This window comes from Melitaea cinxia, chromosome 15 (assembly GCF_905220565.1).
Source record: "Melitaea cinxia chromosome 15, ilMelCinx1.1, whole genome shotgun sequence".
Taxonomy (NCBI): Eukaryota; Metazoa; Arthropoda; class Insecta; order Lepidoptera; family Nymphalidae; genus Melitaea; species Melitaea cinxia.
The window spans coordinates 6697884-6714765 of record NC_059408.1 but is presented as its reverse complement, the minus strand read 5'-3'; the positions used below and the strand labels follow the sequence as shown (position 1 = coordinate 6714765).

The 16882-nt window shown below is 32.5% G+C and overlaps 2 protein-coding genes across 2 annotated transcripts; one reads left to right on the top strand and one right to left on the bottom strand.

The window, feature by feature from the left end:
* Window positions 1–4850: 4850 nt before the first annotated feature.
* Window positions 4851–7319, bottom strand: LOC123660644. The gene is made up of 2 exons (XM_045595699.1): window positions 7109–7319; window positions 4851–5517 (listed from the first exon to the last, which is right to left on the bottom strand). The coding sequence occupies exons 1-2, from the start codon at window positions 7317–7319 to the stop codon at window positions 5300–5302; spliced, it is 429 nt and encodes a 142-aa protein (XP_045451655.1). The 3' UTR covers window positions 4851–5299.
* A 1583-nt stretch (window positions 7320–8902) lies between these two features.
* On the top strand, window positions 8903–14254 carry LOC123660510. Its single transcript, XM_045595571.1, has 3 exons — window positions 8903–9087; window positions 9172–9333; window positions 13879–14254. Exons 1-3 carry the CDS (start codon window positions 9027–9029, stop codon window positions 14097–14099), a joined length of 444 nt encoding a protein of 147 aa, XP_045451527.1. The 5' UTR covers window positions 8903–9026; the 3' UTR covers window positions 14100–14254.
* Window positions 14255–16882: the final 2628 nt, after the last annotated feature.

Here is a 16882-nt window from a genome sequence, read left to right as displayed (position 1 = left end):
ATAATATATAACATGAAAAATCGCCCGTGAAAAAAAGAAAACATCCATCTTCAACACATTCGTAGATATTCAATTCCTGAAGAGATCTTCTTGTGCTTCATCTTATTTTGCAGCTACCTGTCACAAAGATATTATAAGAGATAAATTAGCGCAAAAAATTTCGGCACTCACTTTCGTGTAGGAACATACTCAATTATACGTTATATGTATTACTAGCTGACCTGGCAAACTTCGTATCGCATTATTTTTTTTCTTAAATATAATAATTACAAATATCAAAACAAAATATACCCTATCTTTCAAGTTGGATCAAACTGCACACGGTGTGCAAATTTGATTAAAATCGGTTAAGTAGTTTAAGAGTTCATCGCGGACAAACATTGTGCCATGTACTCATGTCGCCTCATAATAAACTAGCTAAATAACTGCCCAATATTAACATTAGGTACCGACAAATATTTTTCGAGCTACATATTTTTTTATTCTAATTTGATATATAGTATGTTGTAGTGTGTGTATGCGTGTTAAAATTTATTTATGCATTCATCTCTGTGGTTATCAGAGAGTAATTATATTTAAATTTTTCGTAAAGGTATTAAAAAGAATCTTCGTCAAGCTTTCCAATGCGTCTAATATTTAATTTTCATTGATTATAAGGCTTATTTACTCAATACGAATTAATAAAACTATAACAATATGCATACTAAGTAGTAAGTTATTTACTTGATCAATAGTTCAACTTGCAGTTAGAGTAGTTGTTCGGTCAATGTCTTGACTCTGCTCAAATATATAGTTGCTAATTTCTTACTTATTTGATTCAGATTTTTTTTTAATTTCATCTAACTAAACTAATCATTCAAATACTGTTGACGAATCAATTTCTAAATGGGTTTTTCATATCATTGCTTCTAAGTTGATTCAACAAAAAAAATCAAAAAAACAAGTGTACTTTACACCACACAATTGAAGTAAAACTTCTTTAGCTGGAGCTCCCTATTTATATCTCCCTCTCAACTTCCGTTCGCCTCATCCAATAACACTTTTCGTAACCATCTCGTCACGCATTCACCAGCTTACTCCCCAAGTCAAGCGTGCATAATTGTGTTTGCTCGCAAACGAAAAAAAAACCGACTTCAATTACATCGAAGAGTAATACAACGTAGATCGACCAAAAAATAGTCAAGTAACTACGCGTTATCAAAGATTACTCAAACATTATTTATCAGATCTCGATAAAATTTATGTGTGACCACATGATAAACATCAGCTTTCGATTAAATTAAAAATTATTAAAATCAGTACACCCAGTAAAAAGTTATTGCGGATTTTCAAGAGTTTCCCTCGATTTCTCTGGGATCCCATCATCAGATCTTGGTTTCCCTATCATGGTACCAAACTAGGGCTATCTCCTTTCCAACAAAAAAAGAATTATCAAAATCGGTACATCCAGTAGAAAGTTATGCGGTATAATACAACTTAGGTCGACGAAAAAAGCGTCAAGTAAAAACGCATTATTAGATATAACTCGAAAAGTAGTTGTTAGATCTCAAATAAATTTAAATGGGACCAATTGACACACACCACCTTTCGATTAAAAAAAATTTGTCGAAATCGGTCCACCCGGTCAAAAGTTCTGATGTAACATACATAAAAAAAATACAGTCGAATTGAGATCCTCCTCATTTTTTGGAAGTCGGTTAATAAAGAAATTTTACCTCAAGAACTTACAGCAACCGTTTAAGTGTTATAGTGTAAAGATAACATGTTCAAAAAGTTAAAAAGTTCGACTATTTATATGGCTAAGTAGTAAAGTTACTACATTCTTTACTTAAATTTACTACATTAGGTAGGTATATTATATATTTTTAGACTTAAGTAATGTCAACAAGTTGACAAATCGCTCATCTAGCGACTTAACAATTGGTTAATTTCATACCAAACTATTTGCTTGCGTAGTTGCGAACTAGCGAGCTTCTTTACTTTTCTGTGTGTGTTTGTTCTTAAATTTCATAGTTTTTTGTCTTCAGGGTAAAACACACTACAAAGGAATAATAGAAAGTAGCTGGGAAGTGGTAACGAAGAAAAAATTATTTAGGTACAAAACATTTTTCGGTTTTCCATAACTTTCTTATTATATTGATAAACTTATATCATTGTCTCTTTATTCACTTTCATAGCATCTAGATTAGTATATTTGAAATAATATATTGTAGACAGTATTGTACATTTTTAACACACTGTTAAACGCTGTCACTGATCATCATTCTCATACATACATCAGGTACCGTATTGTATCGCTACATCTATATAACAATAAATATCTATAATCAACAGCGGAGTCATAAGTTTTTTTTTTTTTAATATTTCCTACAAATGTTTGAGACATACTGAGCAAAAGGGAGCGCAAAAAATCTATTGTTTTGATTAAACATAAAAATTGTATATTAACCTCTAACGTACGAATAGCGTATCTGATAATGGTTTAGCAACCGCCCAATCTGGTAATATTTTACCCACGGATTAATAAACAATTAACTAGTATTTTTTTTTCGTGGTTTTACCTTTACCTTGACACCTTGCTATCAATAATGAAGCGAAGTAATAAAATCATTAACAATTGCCGTATGAGTGTACAAAACGGCGCGAGCTCATGTGTGTTGCCCATAGTCACCACTCTGGGCAAGCGGGTTGGTGACCGCAGGACTGGCTTGCTGATTGCAGACAAGCTTTGCTGGCTTGGCAGGGCTTGCTTGTGGCTGTTTGACCCGTCTTCGACCTATGTATTTCAAAGCAATTGGATGGTTATCCCGCCATCGGTCGGCTTTTTAAGTTTCAAGGTGGTAGTGGAACTGTGTTATCCCTCAGTCGCCTCTTACGACACCCACAGGGAGAGAGGTGGTGGCTATATTCTTACTGCCATAGCCACACAGCCTTATGTTATTATATCTGATATCCTTGTTTCTCTATCGTATAATACGACTATATAAAGTCCCGGCGACAGCAGAAAATTTAGATGTTACTAAATATCTGCAGTTTTTTCCACCTTGAGAAATTAAAGCTCAAACAGTCAAATCATTCTTTAGATCGACATTTTCATAAAATAAATTTATTTTTTACGACTCATAAATATTCAAAATTGTAAAAAATAACGATATTTTGACCACAACTCTGCAGTGGTGCTTGTGCCGTGTAGGCGCTTAACCGGAGGTTTGATTGTTCGATTCGATTCGATTGAAATTGAAGTAGTTTTAGCCACTTGTGACACTTATAACAAGAACTAAAAATTGGTCACGTTAAAAGAAAAGATGGCGGGTCTTTTAGCATAATCGGTTTCTAGCCTAAATATTGGAAGCGTTGATATATCTAGTTTATTATAGTATTTTATTGTGTAAATGAAACGATTAGTATCTTTTCATTATCTTTATTGTCTTTTAATGCCCATCAAATTACTAATTACTACATTTTTTTTAAAAGAAACCCATCTAATTTTTGGTTATCGTTACCTTTTATTTAAAAAAACATATATATTATAAAAGTTGAGATTTCATTACATTTAAAACAAAATATAGCTAATATTACTTTTTCTAAATACAAAGATAGGTATGGTGACGAAGAAATTTTACAGCTATCGGAAATTCTCCTCTCCCGATGTTATCAGCTTGTAAAATTAAGCAGCTAAATGAGGTTACAATTGTTTCACAAAAGGTTCCGATCTCAGTTATTTTACTGTTTAATAATTGTAATGTTATTTAACGTAACAACTACAATTATCTTAAACTTAACAAATTAATACAAATTTGCCAAGTCTAAAATAAATAAACTTCAGATACGCATTTATTGTATAATAATTATATTAATATTGCCTTTAATTATAAACACCTGTTTTTGTTTAACCATAATCCATTTAGTAATACATATTCTCTTTCCAACAACATAACCCTGATATAGATAGACAGATAGTGTTAATGATAGGGATACGGAACTTTAAAAACTAGTAAGTAATATCATTAAATCATCTAGATAAAATATGAAATGCTGGTGTAATAATTTTAAATTTAAACACAATACAACGTTACATTATCTCTAACATACACATATCTGTGAAAAATAATAAAATAGCAATATAAAAGTATGAAAATCAACTCATTTACATCATGATATAGGTACTAGTCCAGACACTCACTATAAAATAAATTAGCCTTCAGTATAAAATATTCAGTGGAATATAAAAAGTATCACACAATGGACGGATATTTTACTTAATTACATTTACAAGTAATGACATAAGGCACTGTTGTAACATTCATAAGCTCTTTGAGATTATTATGATAAGGAAAAAAATAATATTATTAAGTTTGTCACGTTCATATAAACAATAAAGCTGCTTAGAGACATAAAGTTAAACCAAAATACTCTGTAAACCCACACCCATGATAAAACGTTCACATGGCTTTTGAAACAATGTAAATTTTACTTTAATATGAATATTGTCAATATTGCAAAGCATTTAACAAAAATATACCATCTCAATAATACAGATTTTGTAAGCACTTAGTTTTAAGTACAATGACAATAAGGTAGTACAATTTGTATGTTATGGCAAAAGTTTGATTTATAGCAACTATAGCATTTTTTTTTTACCTCTAGTAACTTTTCTAGAAAAGCATTTGTATATCTCAATAAATCTATCAAAGGGGTCGTCCATTAATCACACGAGAATCGAAAAAAATCCCGAAATATCACAAGGAAAGAGGGGTCTATACTTATATATCAACCTTATATTTTATTATCATTGAAGACACGATTTCTAAACTAAAAAAACACCCTGCAACCTTGATGCCTGTCTAGAAATTTGTATCACGATGTTTAATTTTCCAACATTTATTAAGATTATTCCTGCAATTAAAGATAATATTCTAAAAATATTAATTTACTTTGCACAAAAAAATATACTTGTTATTTGGGTATGGGGGAAGGGTAAAACTTCACCACATAATAAGGAGGGTCAAAAAGTTGCTAAAAATCATCATCGTGCAATTAATGGAAAACCCCATACTAATTGCACAAAACATTTCACAATCTCTTTTGATTTTTATCATAATAAACTAAACGAGATTAGAATAAAATACTAACTACTATACAGTATACAGCAAGAATTTTTGTCTTACATGAGTTGAATTCAAATGTTCAGTTAAAGTATCTTAAATAGATATTTAAGAAAATTATAATTTACATGTTATTCTTTACTTAACCATAATGGAAAATCGGTAATGAATACAAAAAACATTTTAAGTTAAAATCACGTAAAACTATTTCTATACATAATTGCGACAAGAGCACTCAATATCAGTGCTCCGTGAATGTAAATTGACGAGGCAACATTGCATTCATCAGAAGAACAGTAACACTCTTCCCAATATACTCCATTTTCATAAACACCCCAATTACAAACACCTGTCACTCCTGTTTCTGAGACTGATGCACAGCGTCTGATCACTTGACGCCAACGACCATCCCCTGAAAAGGAAACACACATTTCCAAATTCAACTAATCAATTATTTCCATATTGCATGTAACAAATTCTTCAAAACTAATTAGTGCATTTTTTTTTTTGTTTCATTCTTTACTCAAGATTCAATCGAGGCAGTCTTATATTTTTATATGGAAAAGAAGAACTATTTCAATGTCAGCTTTAGAGACATTTAATGAAAAATCAGTGTAACAATAATATACTTAAAATACTCAAAAAAATACTCAAAAATGTTTAAAAAATAATATACTTATTTGTATTGTATTATTTCAAATTGAAACCAGAACACTTTATCATTAATTATGATAATTATAGAGCTAACAACCATATAAATAGGTATATATTAGTACTTAGTTACTGCCTTCATAGTTTGCAATTTTTTTTTTAATATTACAAATATTGAATTGTAAAGATATAGATTTAAAGTTCAAATATTTTTATTATTTGTGATTTTTTGTATTTTTAATCCATGTATTCCAAAGTGTTATGTTTGTAAGTGACATGCATATTAGATACATTATTATTATATTTTGTTTAATTTTTTTTTTATATATACATATGTTGTATGTATGCTTTTCAAATAAATAAATAGCAATGTATAAATACATATCACAGGGGTGTAAAGTATAAATATATATCGAGCGGTGCCAATTAGTCTTGGGCTCAATGGGACGTTGTCAGGTGCGCACACTATTCGTACAATTCGAAAAATGTACTAGTACACCTTATTTGTATTATTAGTACTTAGTAGTACTCAGATTTTTTGACCCAATGATAATAAATAGTACCTGGCTACAAAACAGTGTACAGGTCGAAATTCTTTTTTATTCTTCATCATTTTGATATATTTTTTTTGTCTTCTAGCATAAAGATACGATTGTGAAATAAGCAACCTCATTATACACATTACATATTTGATTTCCATAAATATAAAGTAAACAAATTCCTTTTACGTAAAAGTGTATTTAAAAGGTTTTTAAATCACTAAAATTCTCAATTTTTACATACCTACGCTAAACAAAAACTATAAAAAAAAACAACTTTTTATTTAAGTAAAAGGAAATAGTTTACATTATTTTCATAAAACTTTGATTAAAAAGGGGGCTTTAAAACGCTAAATGAAAAGAATGCCCTACGCGAAGTAACTTGTACGATCTTAACACATTCAACATTAATCGTTCATTTATACCATTCTGCTGTATAGCTCTGTTTCATTTTAGAGCTAACGTTGTACGACTAACTTCATCTCGGACAGTCGGACAGTCATACAGTGTGATACTCGTACCCATAGACGTACAATACAAACTCGTCAGACCGCAGTGAACTGTGATAGTTGATATTACTGTTACAGTAATTAGTCCGATTAGGTCAGAATAGCAATTGATGTTTGGTACTATTACATTTCGTACCTTACTAAGTAACGTAACCTTTTAGTACATCGTACAAGAACAGTGACGATTTTAAACATTAAATGCATCTACATAAGAATTGGTGGTTATTGTTGTGTTCTGGCTAAGTAAAATGGGTTATTTGAATGAATACACCTCGGTCAATCAAATATTAAACAATAAACTTACATATAAATCCTTTGGGTCCTTGCTGAGTAAGTTTCATACAAAATGATCCGGGCGTATGCGATTCATCACTGCCACATTCAACTGCTATGTGACTATTTGAATCAAACTTTTTATATGCTCCACATACGTCTTCTTGTAAATTCTGAGACGACGCACATTGGTAACATCTTACGCAGAAAACTGGAAAAATATTAAGCTCCTCTTTATTCATAAAAACCTAAATAAATTATAAATAAACTTACAAGAAGTGTTTGTATTTACCTGTAGGGGTACAGCAGAAAAGTACTAAAATTATGGACTTCAAAATCATTTTCATATAGAAAAATGCAAAAAGTATATGATATACGCAAATTATATTTAACAAAAGTTGTCTATTTCATAACACAATATTAACTTATAGCAATAAAAGGAATAAAAAAAATATTGTAAAATTGACTGTTGACACACCCACAACAACAACTTAACAACTTTAATTTGTATATCGGTAATCGCATCACTCGATATTTCTAACTTACAAAATCGAAACATCAAGAATCGATAAAAACATCGATGGATTGATATAGATTTGCGCTTCACGGAAACATGTACTGCATGTACATGTGTAAATTATGCTGCGCCTACTAATTTTTTAAACTTTAGTCATTGTTACTGAATTAAAAATTATTTATGTTCATTTATTTTATTTTAATATTTGATTCATATTGTGTAAATCTTTTAAATTTAATTTGTATAATATATGTAGTGAAATAATAAAAAAGTAATTAATAAGAGTATAATAAACAGATTTTTACACCCTCACCTAACACACCTCTTAGTTCATACATTTGTCAATTGACTCCAACGTATATGACACAACTTGATAGAAGAATAATCTTATAGAAATATTTTCTAATAACTGCTTAAAACCTCCATTATTCACGATAACAGAGTAGATATAAATATTTTTTTTAAAAAAACGAGTGTGCTTTAGACCACACGACTGAAGTAAAACTTACGAAACGTAACTCTCTCCCTCTCTCTTGAAGTTTACTCCTTAAGAATCAATTTTCATATAAGACCCATGGTATGAAAAAAATATAAGGAGTAAAATATACTGAACGAATGACCTCGTTACGTTTTTGTAACGTCATCTAGCTGGCGTTATTTAATGCGTTTATTTAGTCTTCTTCTTCTTTTACTTTGGCTCCCTGAAGGATTTGCCAATATCTGAGTGAAGCTTAGTTTACGTTATAAGAATTGTTAAGTTAGGAGAGAAAACTGCTTTGTGTGAGGCTTTTTGGGAGTGTAAGTCGTAAAACGTTTATTTATCATTTGATATGGTTTTAATCTTTTTCTTAGACTAGTTAGCCTTTTTTGTGCCTATTTAGACACTTGATCTGAAGGACTCACGTCGTGCGTCGGAGCTGACATACACACTTTTTTATATTCACTAACTTATAGTTCCCTCTCACAAAAACTTCTTTACGAGAGCGTTACGATTATGAAAAGTGTGATCGGACGAGGCGAACAAAGTTGAGTGGGATATATAGATTAGATGAAGCTAAAGAAGTTTTACTTTAATCGTTTGGTATAAAGTACACAAGTTTAAAAAAAAAAAATTACATTAAATTTGCATTTTACATATTAAATCAATATACCAAAAATACGTTTATATTATTTTCAAAATAAACAGATTAATTTATTAAGATCTGCTATTTTATATTTTCGTATGTAATAAAAAATATAGTTAAGTAATCGATTTCCAGAGCATTATATTCGATTAATTTTAGACATCACTTATTATACCTTACTATCAAAAGTTTCAAAGTTGAAAACAACATAATTTACAACATAGCTGTCAAAAATCAGACTTTAGCAAGCTTTAAGTTAAAGTTTTTGTGTTTAAAACAATTCTCTTTCGGTTTTTATAATTTAAACCATGGTTCCGAACTTCAAACAAATTATTTGTATGTTTGTATTGTTAAATTTGGTATCAAATGGTAAATATTAAAGTAATCGTATTGTGTAGATTGAGGGCACGCCCAGTAGATACCGCAACTTTTATGAAAAACATTTTTTTTCAGTTTTTTCAATAAAATGTTGGAACTGCAGATCTAATAATGACCCGAAATGCGCAGATCCGTTTGACAATAGTACTGTCCCAATAACTGATTGCGACCAAGAAAAAGGATTGCAACATTTGCCGGGATTGCGACCAAGCATGTGCAGGAAAATAAGACAAAAAGGTAATTAACTAATTATGTAAGTTTTTAAATAAAAAAGAGTAAGTCTAGATTAAGAGCTGTCGAATTATCTACGCTCAAAATTAGACCGTTTATCGGCATAATTTCGTTACAAAAGAAGAAAAATAAGTCTAAGTTAGACTATCTAACGTATCTAACTTCAAAAATAGACCGTTTATCGACATAATTACATTAAAAAAAACCCTAATCTATCTAACTTTAAAATGACGGCTCTTAATCTAAAGACTAGCCTGTTTTAATAAGGTTTTTCGTTTGAGGGTAGGTGAGAGTCAACACGTGCTAGTGTATCTTTCTATTATTTGGTGGAAATTTTTGTGTTTATTGTTGAACTTTGTATACTGTGCCGGTTTGTTTTGAATAGTAGTGCTGTTTTTATTTTATGTAATAAGTGGTAGTCTCTAATATGGAGTGGGACGCTTCACCTCCTCCTGATGGAGGAGGTGGCGGCGTTGGCGGCAATAAAAGGCACTTGTCAATGGATCCTGATGCTGAAAGTGTAAAGAAAGCCTCTCCTCCGTCTGCCTCTGTGCAAGACACTTATACTGATCCAGATTTCACAGGTAATAAAGTTGCTTATAATCAGGATGATAAAGGTCCCTTTTCTGTTCATATTTCTAAATTGGAATCTGTGCAAAAATCTGGTCCATCCATTCGCCTTCTCAATTTCGCACAGTTCCTTCATAAGAACTCCATAAATGGAATTGTTAACGGAGGCATTAAAAACCTAGGCAGAAATAGGATTTCTGTAGATTTTTTGTCGGCTGATCTAGCAAATTTATTTGTCCATAATCCTATTCTATCCGCAAATAACTACGAGGCTTCTATCCCACAATATCAAGTCACGAGGACTGGCGTGGTCCGCTCTGTCCCCATTGAATGGTCTTTATCAGATATGGTTGAGGGAATGGAATACCCTCATAACTGCGGTAAAGTCATCAAAGCTCGTCGCCTAAATAAAAAAAGAATTACCGATGGAAAACCTGAATGGATACCTACTACTACAGTTGCCCTAACCTTTCTTGGACAGAATTTACCTGAGAGAGTTTTTTGTTTTCACGCATCCCTTCCTGTTTCTTTGTACCAATTACCGATCATCCAATGCTTTGCTTGTTGCCGTTTCGGTCACACTAAGGGCCAGTGCCGTTCCACCCCCCGATGCTACAAATGTGCTCAACCTCACTCTGGCGAAACCTGCTCTGTCTCAGATGAAAATGTCTCTTGTCTTTTCTGCAGAGGCAATCATAAGGCTACAGAATCTTCAAAATGTCCGGAGCATGAAAGGCAAAAGCAAATTAAAATAATTATGACCAAAGAGAGTATTGGTTACACAGAGGCTTCATCACGTGTCCCTCATCTGCCCCGGCTATCCTATGCTGCAGCTTCTCAAGCGTCGCCTAGGCTAGAGCCCTCCCCTCAAGTCACTTACCGATCCCAAAGCTCTCCTACAGATCCTTCTCCTCAAATCACTCACCAATCCCAAAGCTCTCCTACCATTCCCTCTACCTCCTACCGTAAAACGGTGTTCAGTACTCCTCGTCCTAGTACCCCTTTGCGCCCCTCTTATGATGTTTATGCTCATTCCTCCCTCACCAACTCTCCTAAATCTACCATGCCTAACGGTTGTGCTTTTCCTAATCCCCAAATGATTGAGCCGACCCCAAATTTAACTCCTAACGATAATTTAATAGAGATTTTGATCTGCGCTCTTGTCAACATGATCTCTAAGTTTGGAGACGCTTTACCGAACAATGTCCTAAGTTTATTGCAAACTTTTATATCTACTTTAGTTAATAAAAATGCTGGGTCGCACGATCATTCAATGGAATTGTAGAAGTATTCGAAATAAAAAACATGAACTAATTTATTTAATCAATAAATATAAACCTGCAATATTTGCTCTTTCAGAATCTAGGCTTCAGCCTCGTTCTATATTTAGAGTACCTGGCTACTTGTGCTTACGTGATGACAGAGATGATGGCTACGGAGGGTCCGCTCTTCTGATTGATAGAACTGTTACCTTCTCGCAAATTCATATCCCTTACCATGGTCCTGGTTTTCAAATAATTGGTGCTAAAATATTTAATGTATTATTTTTTTCAATCTATTTACCACACCCTAGTTCAGCATTAATTTCAGAATTAAACAATATCTTATCCACATTTTCGTCTCCTCTTGTCATCTTAGGAGATTTTAATGTTCATCACACACTCTGGGGTTGCGGTAAATGTGACTCAAATTCCTCATCACTGTTGTCATTTTTTGATAATCTCAATTTATGTGTCTTAAATGATGGTACTCCGACAAGAAGAGGTGCCCCGAGTGAAAAACCTAGTGCAGTTGACCTCTCCGCGTCATCTCCGAGTTTAGTCATGTCCTTCGTGTGGATGGTCTTACCGAACTCATTCGGTAGTGATCACTTTCCCATATTAATAAATTTTGATTCCGCTCCTAATAAATCGGCTCCTCTCCCTCCTCTCTTAAAATACCGAACTCAGAAAGCTGATTGGCGTAAATTCTCATATTTTCTTGATTCTAAAATTGCTACCCTTCCTCCGGTCTCTGACAATAATTTTTTACTGTGTTATGATCTGTTTATTTTGTGTCTAACCTCTGATGAATCAATTCCACTTAAAAATTCTTTTCTAGATAAAATACCTTCGCCCCCACGGTGGGACTCTGAATGCACAGATAGTATTCGGAAACGCAAGGCTGCTGAGGTTACCTATCTTTCTGATTTATCGATGATTAATTACCTAAATTTACAGAAAACAACTGCTAAGACTAAGCGCTTACTCTCAAAGAAAAAGACTAGTGGGTGGCGTAACTTCTGCGAGTCTTTGTCACCGCGAGCTCCTGCCTCGCTTGTGTGGAGAAAAATAAAATCTTTCAGACAAAGGCGACGGGCGAAAATGGGCCTGAACTTTACGGTCCGTTACATCATTGAAATATTTATCAATATTCGTTTCAAGTTTTTTCATTCCCAATGGCAAAACGATTCGTTATTTTACCATGGGATAGTAAATTGATTAACAAATTGAAATACTTTTGTTTTCCTGTGCCCTAGTATATTTTTCTGTCCTATAGAGACACTTCAAATGTTGCTAGCTGAGAAAAACGAATTATTGGATTACCGATTCGTTTTATTTGTCTTTATTTTTAAGGTTTTTATTATGTACTTATGTTGCATACTAAGTGTATGCAATGCTATCGTGATTTGCAATGGGTATAATGGTTTTATCTAAAAAAAAGAAATTCTAAATATAAAAAAAACGACTCACTTTATTTTTTAAGCTGGCAATCGAAGGCGTAAAAACATTAAGTCAAGTGTAAGTCAAGTGTCAAAGCCATTCACTCGTTTTGTTCTCAGCTTGCGGCAGTGAATATTTTGGTGTTTTGTGCATTTCGTTTGATCTTTTGGTTTTCTTTTACGACTTTCGCTATGTTTAACATCAACAACACAACGACGTTTTTTACATATTAGTTGACAATTCTCACAGAGGAAGGGACGCCATCCGAGCTTATTGTTGTAATTATGTTATAGGGAGACGAACAGTAGGTTGCCGTTGCCAAGTAATGTCCGTAATATGGTACCTAGGCTAGGCAAGACATCAAGAAAATCTAATACCACCTGCGCAATTTTTAGATAACGTTCTAATAATTTATGACGATGAATAAATAAATGTTAAAATAATTAACCAATTTTTATTTAACTCTCCCCTTTATTATTGACAAATGAAAAATAACAAATACATAGATTCAATTGTAATAGACATGCTTTATCATTAAATTGTAGGTGTCCATAATCGTGTAATTGTACTTTAAATAACACAAGTACTGAGTGACTATAACGATTTGAGGTTATTTTTTTATTAAACAAAGTCATCCTGTAACTTTTTTCTCCCATGAAGGATTTATGCAAAATGTTCTGTATTTGATAAAGGACTATAGTTTCTATAGAATAACACTAAAATCATCAATGTAACGTTCAGGCCCAACTTTCTATGGACGTTCGCCCGCCTCCTTTTTCAGGATGATCGTATCGTCTCTTCTAACGATTCCTCTTACTGGTTGCCTAACTTTGTTAATAATCTAGCTCTGTTGTTGTTGTATTGTTCTGGTTTGGACAGCTGTCCCTGTAGGTCTCTTCACCGTGACTCAGAGAGCATATCAAGCTGTCGGTCCTGGTTGTTACCATAAATATCTGAAAGCGATTGTTACTTATAGTAAGGAACATATCTGCCAACCTGCAGTGGAGCAGTGTGGTGGATTAAGCTGCAATACTTGTACATACACACAACACATTAGAGCTTACACCATTTTTGGCGTGAACTTGTGGATGCCTATGTTCAACAGTGGACTGCGATAGGCTGAAGTGATTGAAGCCTACATAAATATAGATATAATTTGATTTTACGAATTAGGATAACATTTTGTTAAAGTTAATGTAAGATTTTATGAGGTTTCTACAATATTTGCTAATGATTTTTTAAAACTATTTGTAAAGTAATAATAATTTCAATTTTTCAGTCAATGGAGAATGGCGTTACTTCAGAGACTGCGCATATTTAGGTGAAGTTGGTATCAAAGGAGATGAAAGGTTCTGTTTGATGAGAACAGGTACCTATAACATATTCATAGAATATTGTACTTGTAACAGTAAAGATGGATGTAACTCTTCAACTTTTATAAGCCCTGTTCCATTACTCATGTTTGTGTCATTAATATGGGTTTATTTTAAGACATCCTAGTTCTTAATCCATTTTATACAAACTTTTTACAAATTGTAAGTTTTTTTTTTTGTTAGGTGTACGATATATACAAAAAAAGAAAGTTTTGACAAATGAATGTGTGACAGACACAATTTTCCTAAATATTAAAATATATATAAGATAATAATTTTTTTGAGGATAGTTTATAATTTTATATATCAAATATTAGATCTGGTAACTATTTTTTTTCTTAAAAAATAATGAATTTTATAGTTTTGTATTTTATTATTTTTTAATAATTTCTTTCAAACAGTTTAATCGTTACAAACTTTATAAGTAGTTGTTATTAAAAAATATTTTTAACTTTTTAAATAGTAATCTCATATGAATACTCTAATGAATAATCATAATCAAAAAGGCACAAATAATTGTAAGTATAGATCAAAGGTGTACTTTTCCAATCAAATCTTTATGTATTTTTTTATTATTATCATATACTATACTGTTTTGTTACAACTACATATGTAAAACATATAGGTATGTATTAAAACTCATATATTTTTTTTTATTTTGTAATTAAAGGTATTTAGAACTCGCTATCAAGAGTTATAAAAGTTGTATAACTTTACACTAAAAATTGTTACATGTATGTATTTGTGTAAAAATAAGTAGATATCAACAATTGAATATTTTATTTTTATTCATTACTCATAATTTTATCTTTTACCAATTGTCCTAGATTATTGTTTGATCTACTTGATATATATAATGACTAACATTTTTGTTCCACTTAAGATATGAACTAAGTCGATAGCATACTCGATATTTCCCACCAGTGTCTGGAGTATATAGGTAATGTAATATAGCACATGCACATTGATTTTATTTTATATTTTTCTTGTTTGCCATTACGACAAAGTCTTTAATATTTATGTATATAGAAATATATAAGACTGATTGTGCCGTCCACATATATGAAAAGACAATACATACACAGCTATTGTAACTGTTAATTAATATACTGTTTGAGATAAAAAATTGTTTTATTTTTTATTTTAAGTGAACGACTGCACCGAATTGGGTATTGTTTGTTATGTTCGTTACTTTTAGGACATAATTTGTATATAAGAAAAGTTAAAAAAATGTGTGTGCGTGTGCGTGGGCGTGTGTGCGAGTGCGCGCGCGCGCGCGCGTGTTTGTGTATGTGTGTACGTATGTACGCAGGTAATAAGTTATACTTCATTGGCTAGCTAACTTCACGTTGCTAACTTCTTTTTCATTGAATAGCTAACTTCAGGGTGTCGGTTTTTTGTGACGGTGTCCGTGCGCATTGTAAAAATGTACTCTCATCATTTTGCCCTAACGCGCCAAAAGAAGTATAACTTCAAATACATTCACAAAAAAAAGATTGACTGTACTGTTATATCCCTAACATGTTAGCCTTATCCCTTACCTGCCCTGCTATCTCAGCACCTTTCCTCTAGAACCCTCAGACGCCTGCTCCTCCCAGTCAGTCCTATTCCTACCTCCGACTCCGACAGTCGCGTTTAAAATTAATTTTAAATTCGTTTTATTTGAAAGTATTTCCAGTTTTGTGAATATTCCTTTTTTTAAAAGAGGTTTAACCAGTCTTATCAACAAGCCCATCAAGGACCTGCATCCTTCTATGTCTGCAACCTACATTCTACATATGTGCGCTGAAGTGCGCTGGATTAGCTAGTATTTTATAAAATGTCTCTTGTGTTACAAAGAATTTAGCCAGATAATCGCCGTATTAACGGGTTGCGGGTACAGCTTTTTGACATATAGTGGCAACAAACAAAAGTTTCATGTATATTTAATTGTCATTAGCAAAATCTATTTTATCTGTCTTATATTTCTATTCCTAACTCGTAAATCCAAAAGTTGTAGTATAATCCTTCAGGTCAAAACTGATCTGGTTTATCTACTGCTATCAACAAAATAACATTTATCAATAACTTTGTGTAATGTGCAAGATAAACTTTAACTGCAAATGGTGAAATGGGCCCTAAGTAATGGAAACCTATATCGAAACTTCATCACTACAGTCTATCGCAGTCCACTGCTGGACATAGGCCTCCACAAGTTCGCACCAAAAACGGCGCGAAGTCATGTGTGCTGCCCATAGTCACCACGCTGGGCAGGCGGGTTGGTGACCGCAGTCGACACCCATATGAAGAGGGGGTGTTCATATTCTTTACTGCCGTAACCACACAGCTAATCAAAATAATCGAAACTTAACATAAGTGAATAATAATAATATAATAATATCGTCGTAACGAAAAAGCCCCGGTATAGTCTGTTTTGTAACCGAGTCGCCCTTTGACTTTGAGATAGCAAAACTGAGATTATTTTTATGATGATAAATTGTACCTATACCTACCGTAAAATGGGTAAACGGGATCATTTTATGTTAATCTAGAATTTTCTTCACTTGTCCTCTTTGATTCATGCTAGAAAAAATAATTAAGCCGTTATTAGTACTTGACGGGATTCACCCAGATACTTGAATTAATGGGGTCGCTTATGGACTTTTATGGAGTTAATAGAATTTTTCGTCAGGGCTGGCATTTGCCTGTAGTTTTCGAATTAATATTTGATAGCCCTATTTGACATACCTCCAATTCATCCCTGAGACACTGAATTCCTAGTAAACTTCATAAAAAGTGGACAAATGCAGATCAAATTCTCATACCGATTATGAGAGGCTATGAGATCTATGAGAATTAGATCTTCTCTTTATTATACAATGTTTTTTTATTTTTTTATTTACGATCATTTTCAATGAACGAATCATCAGG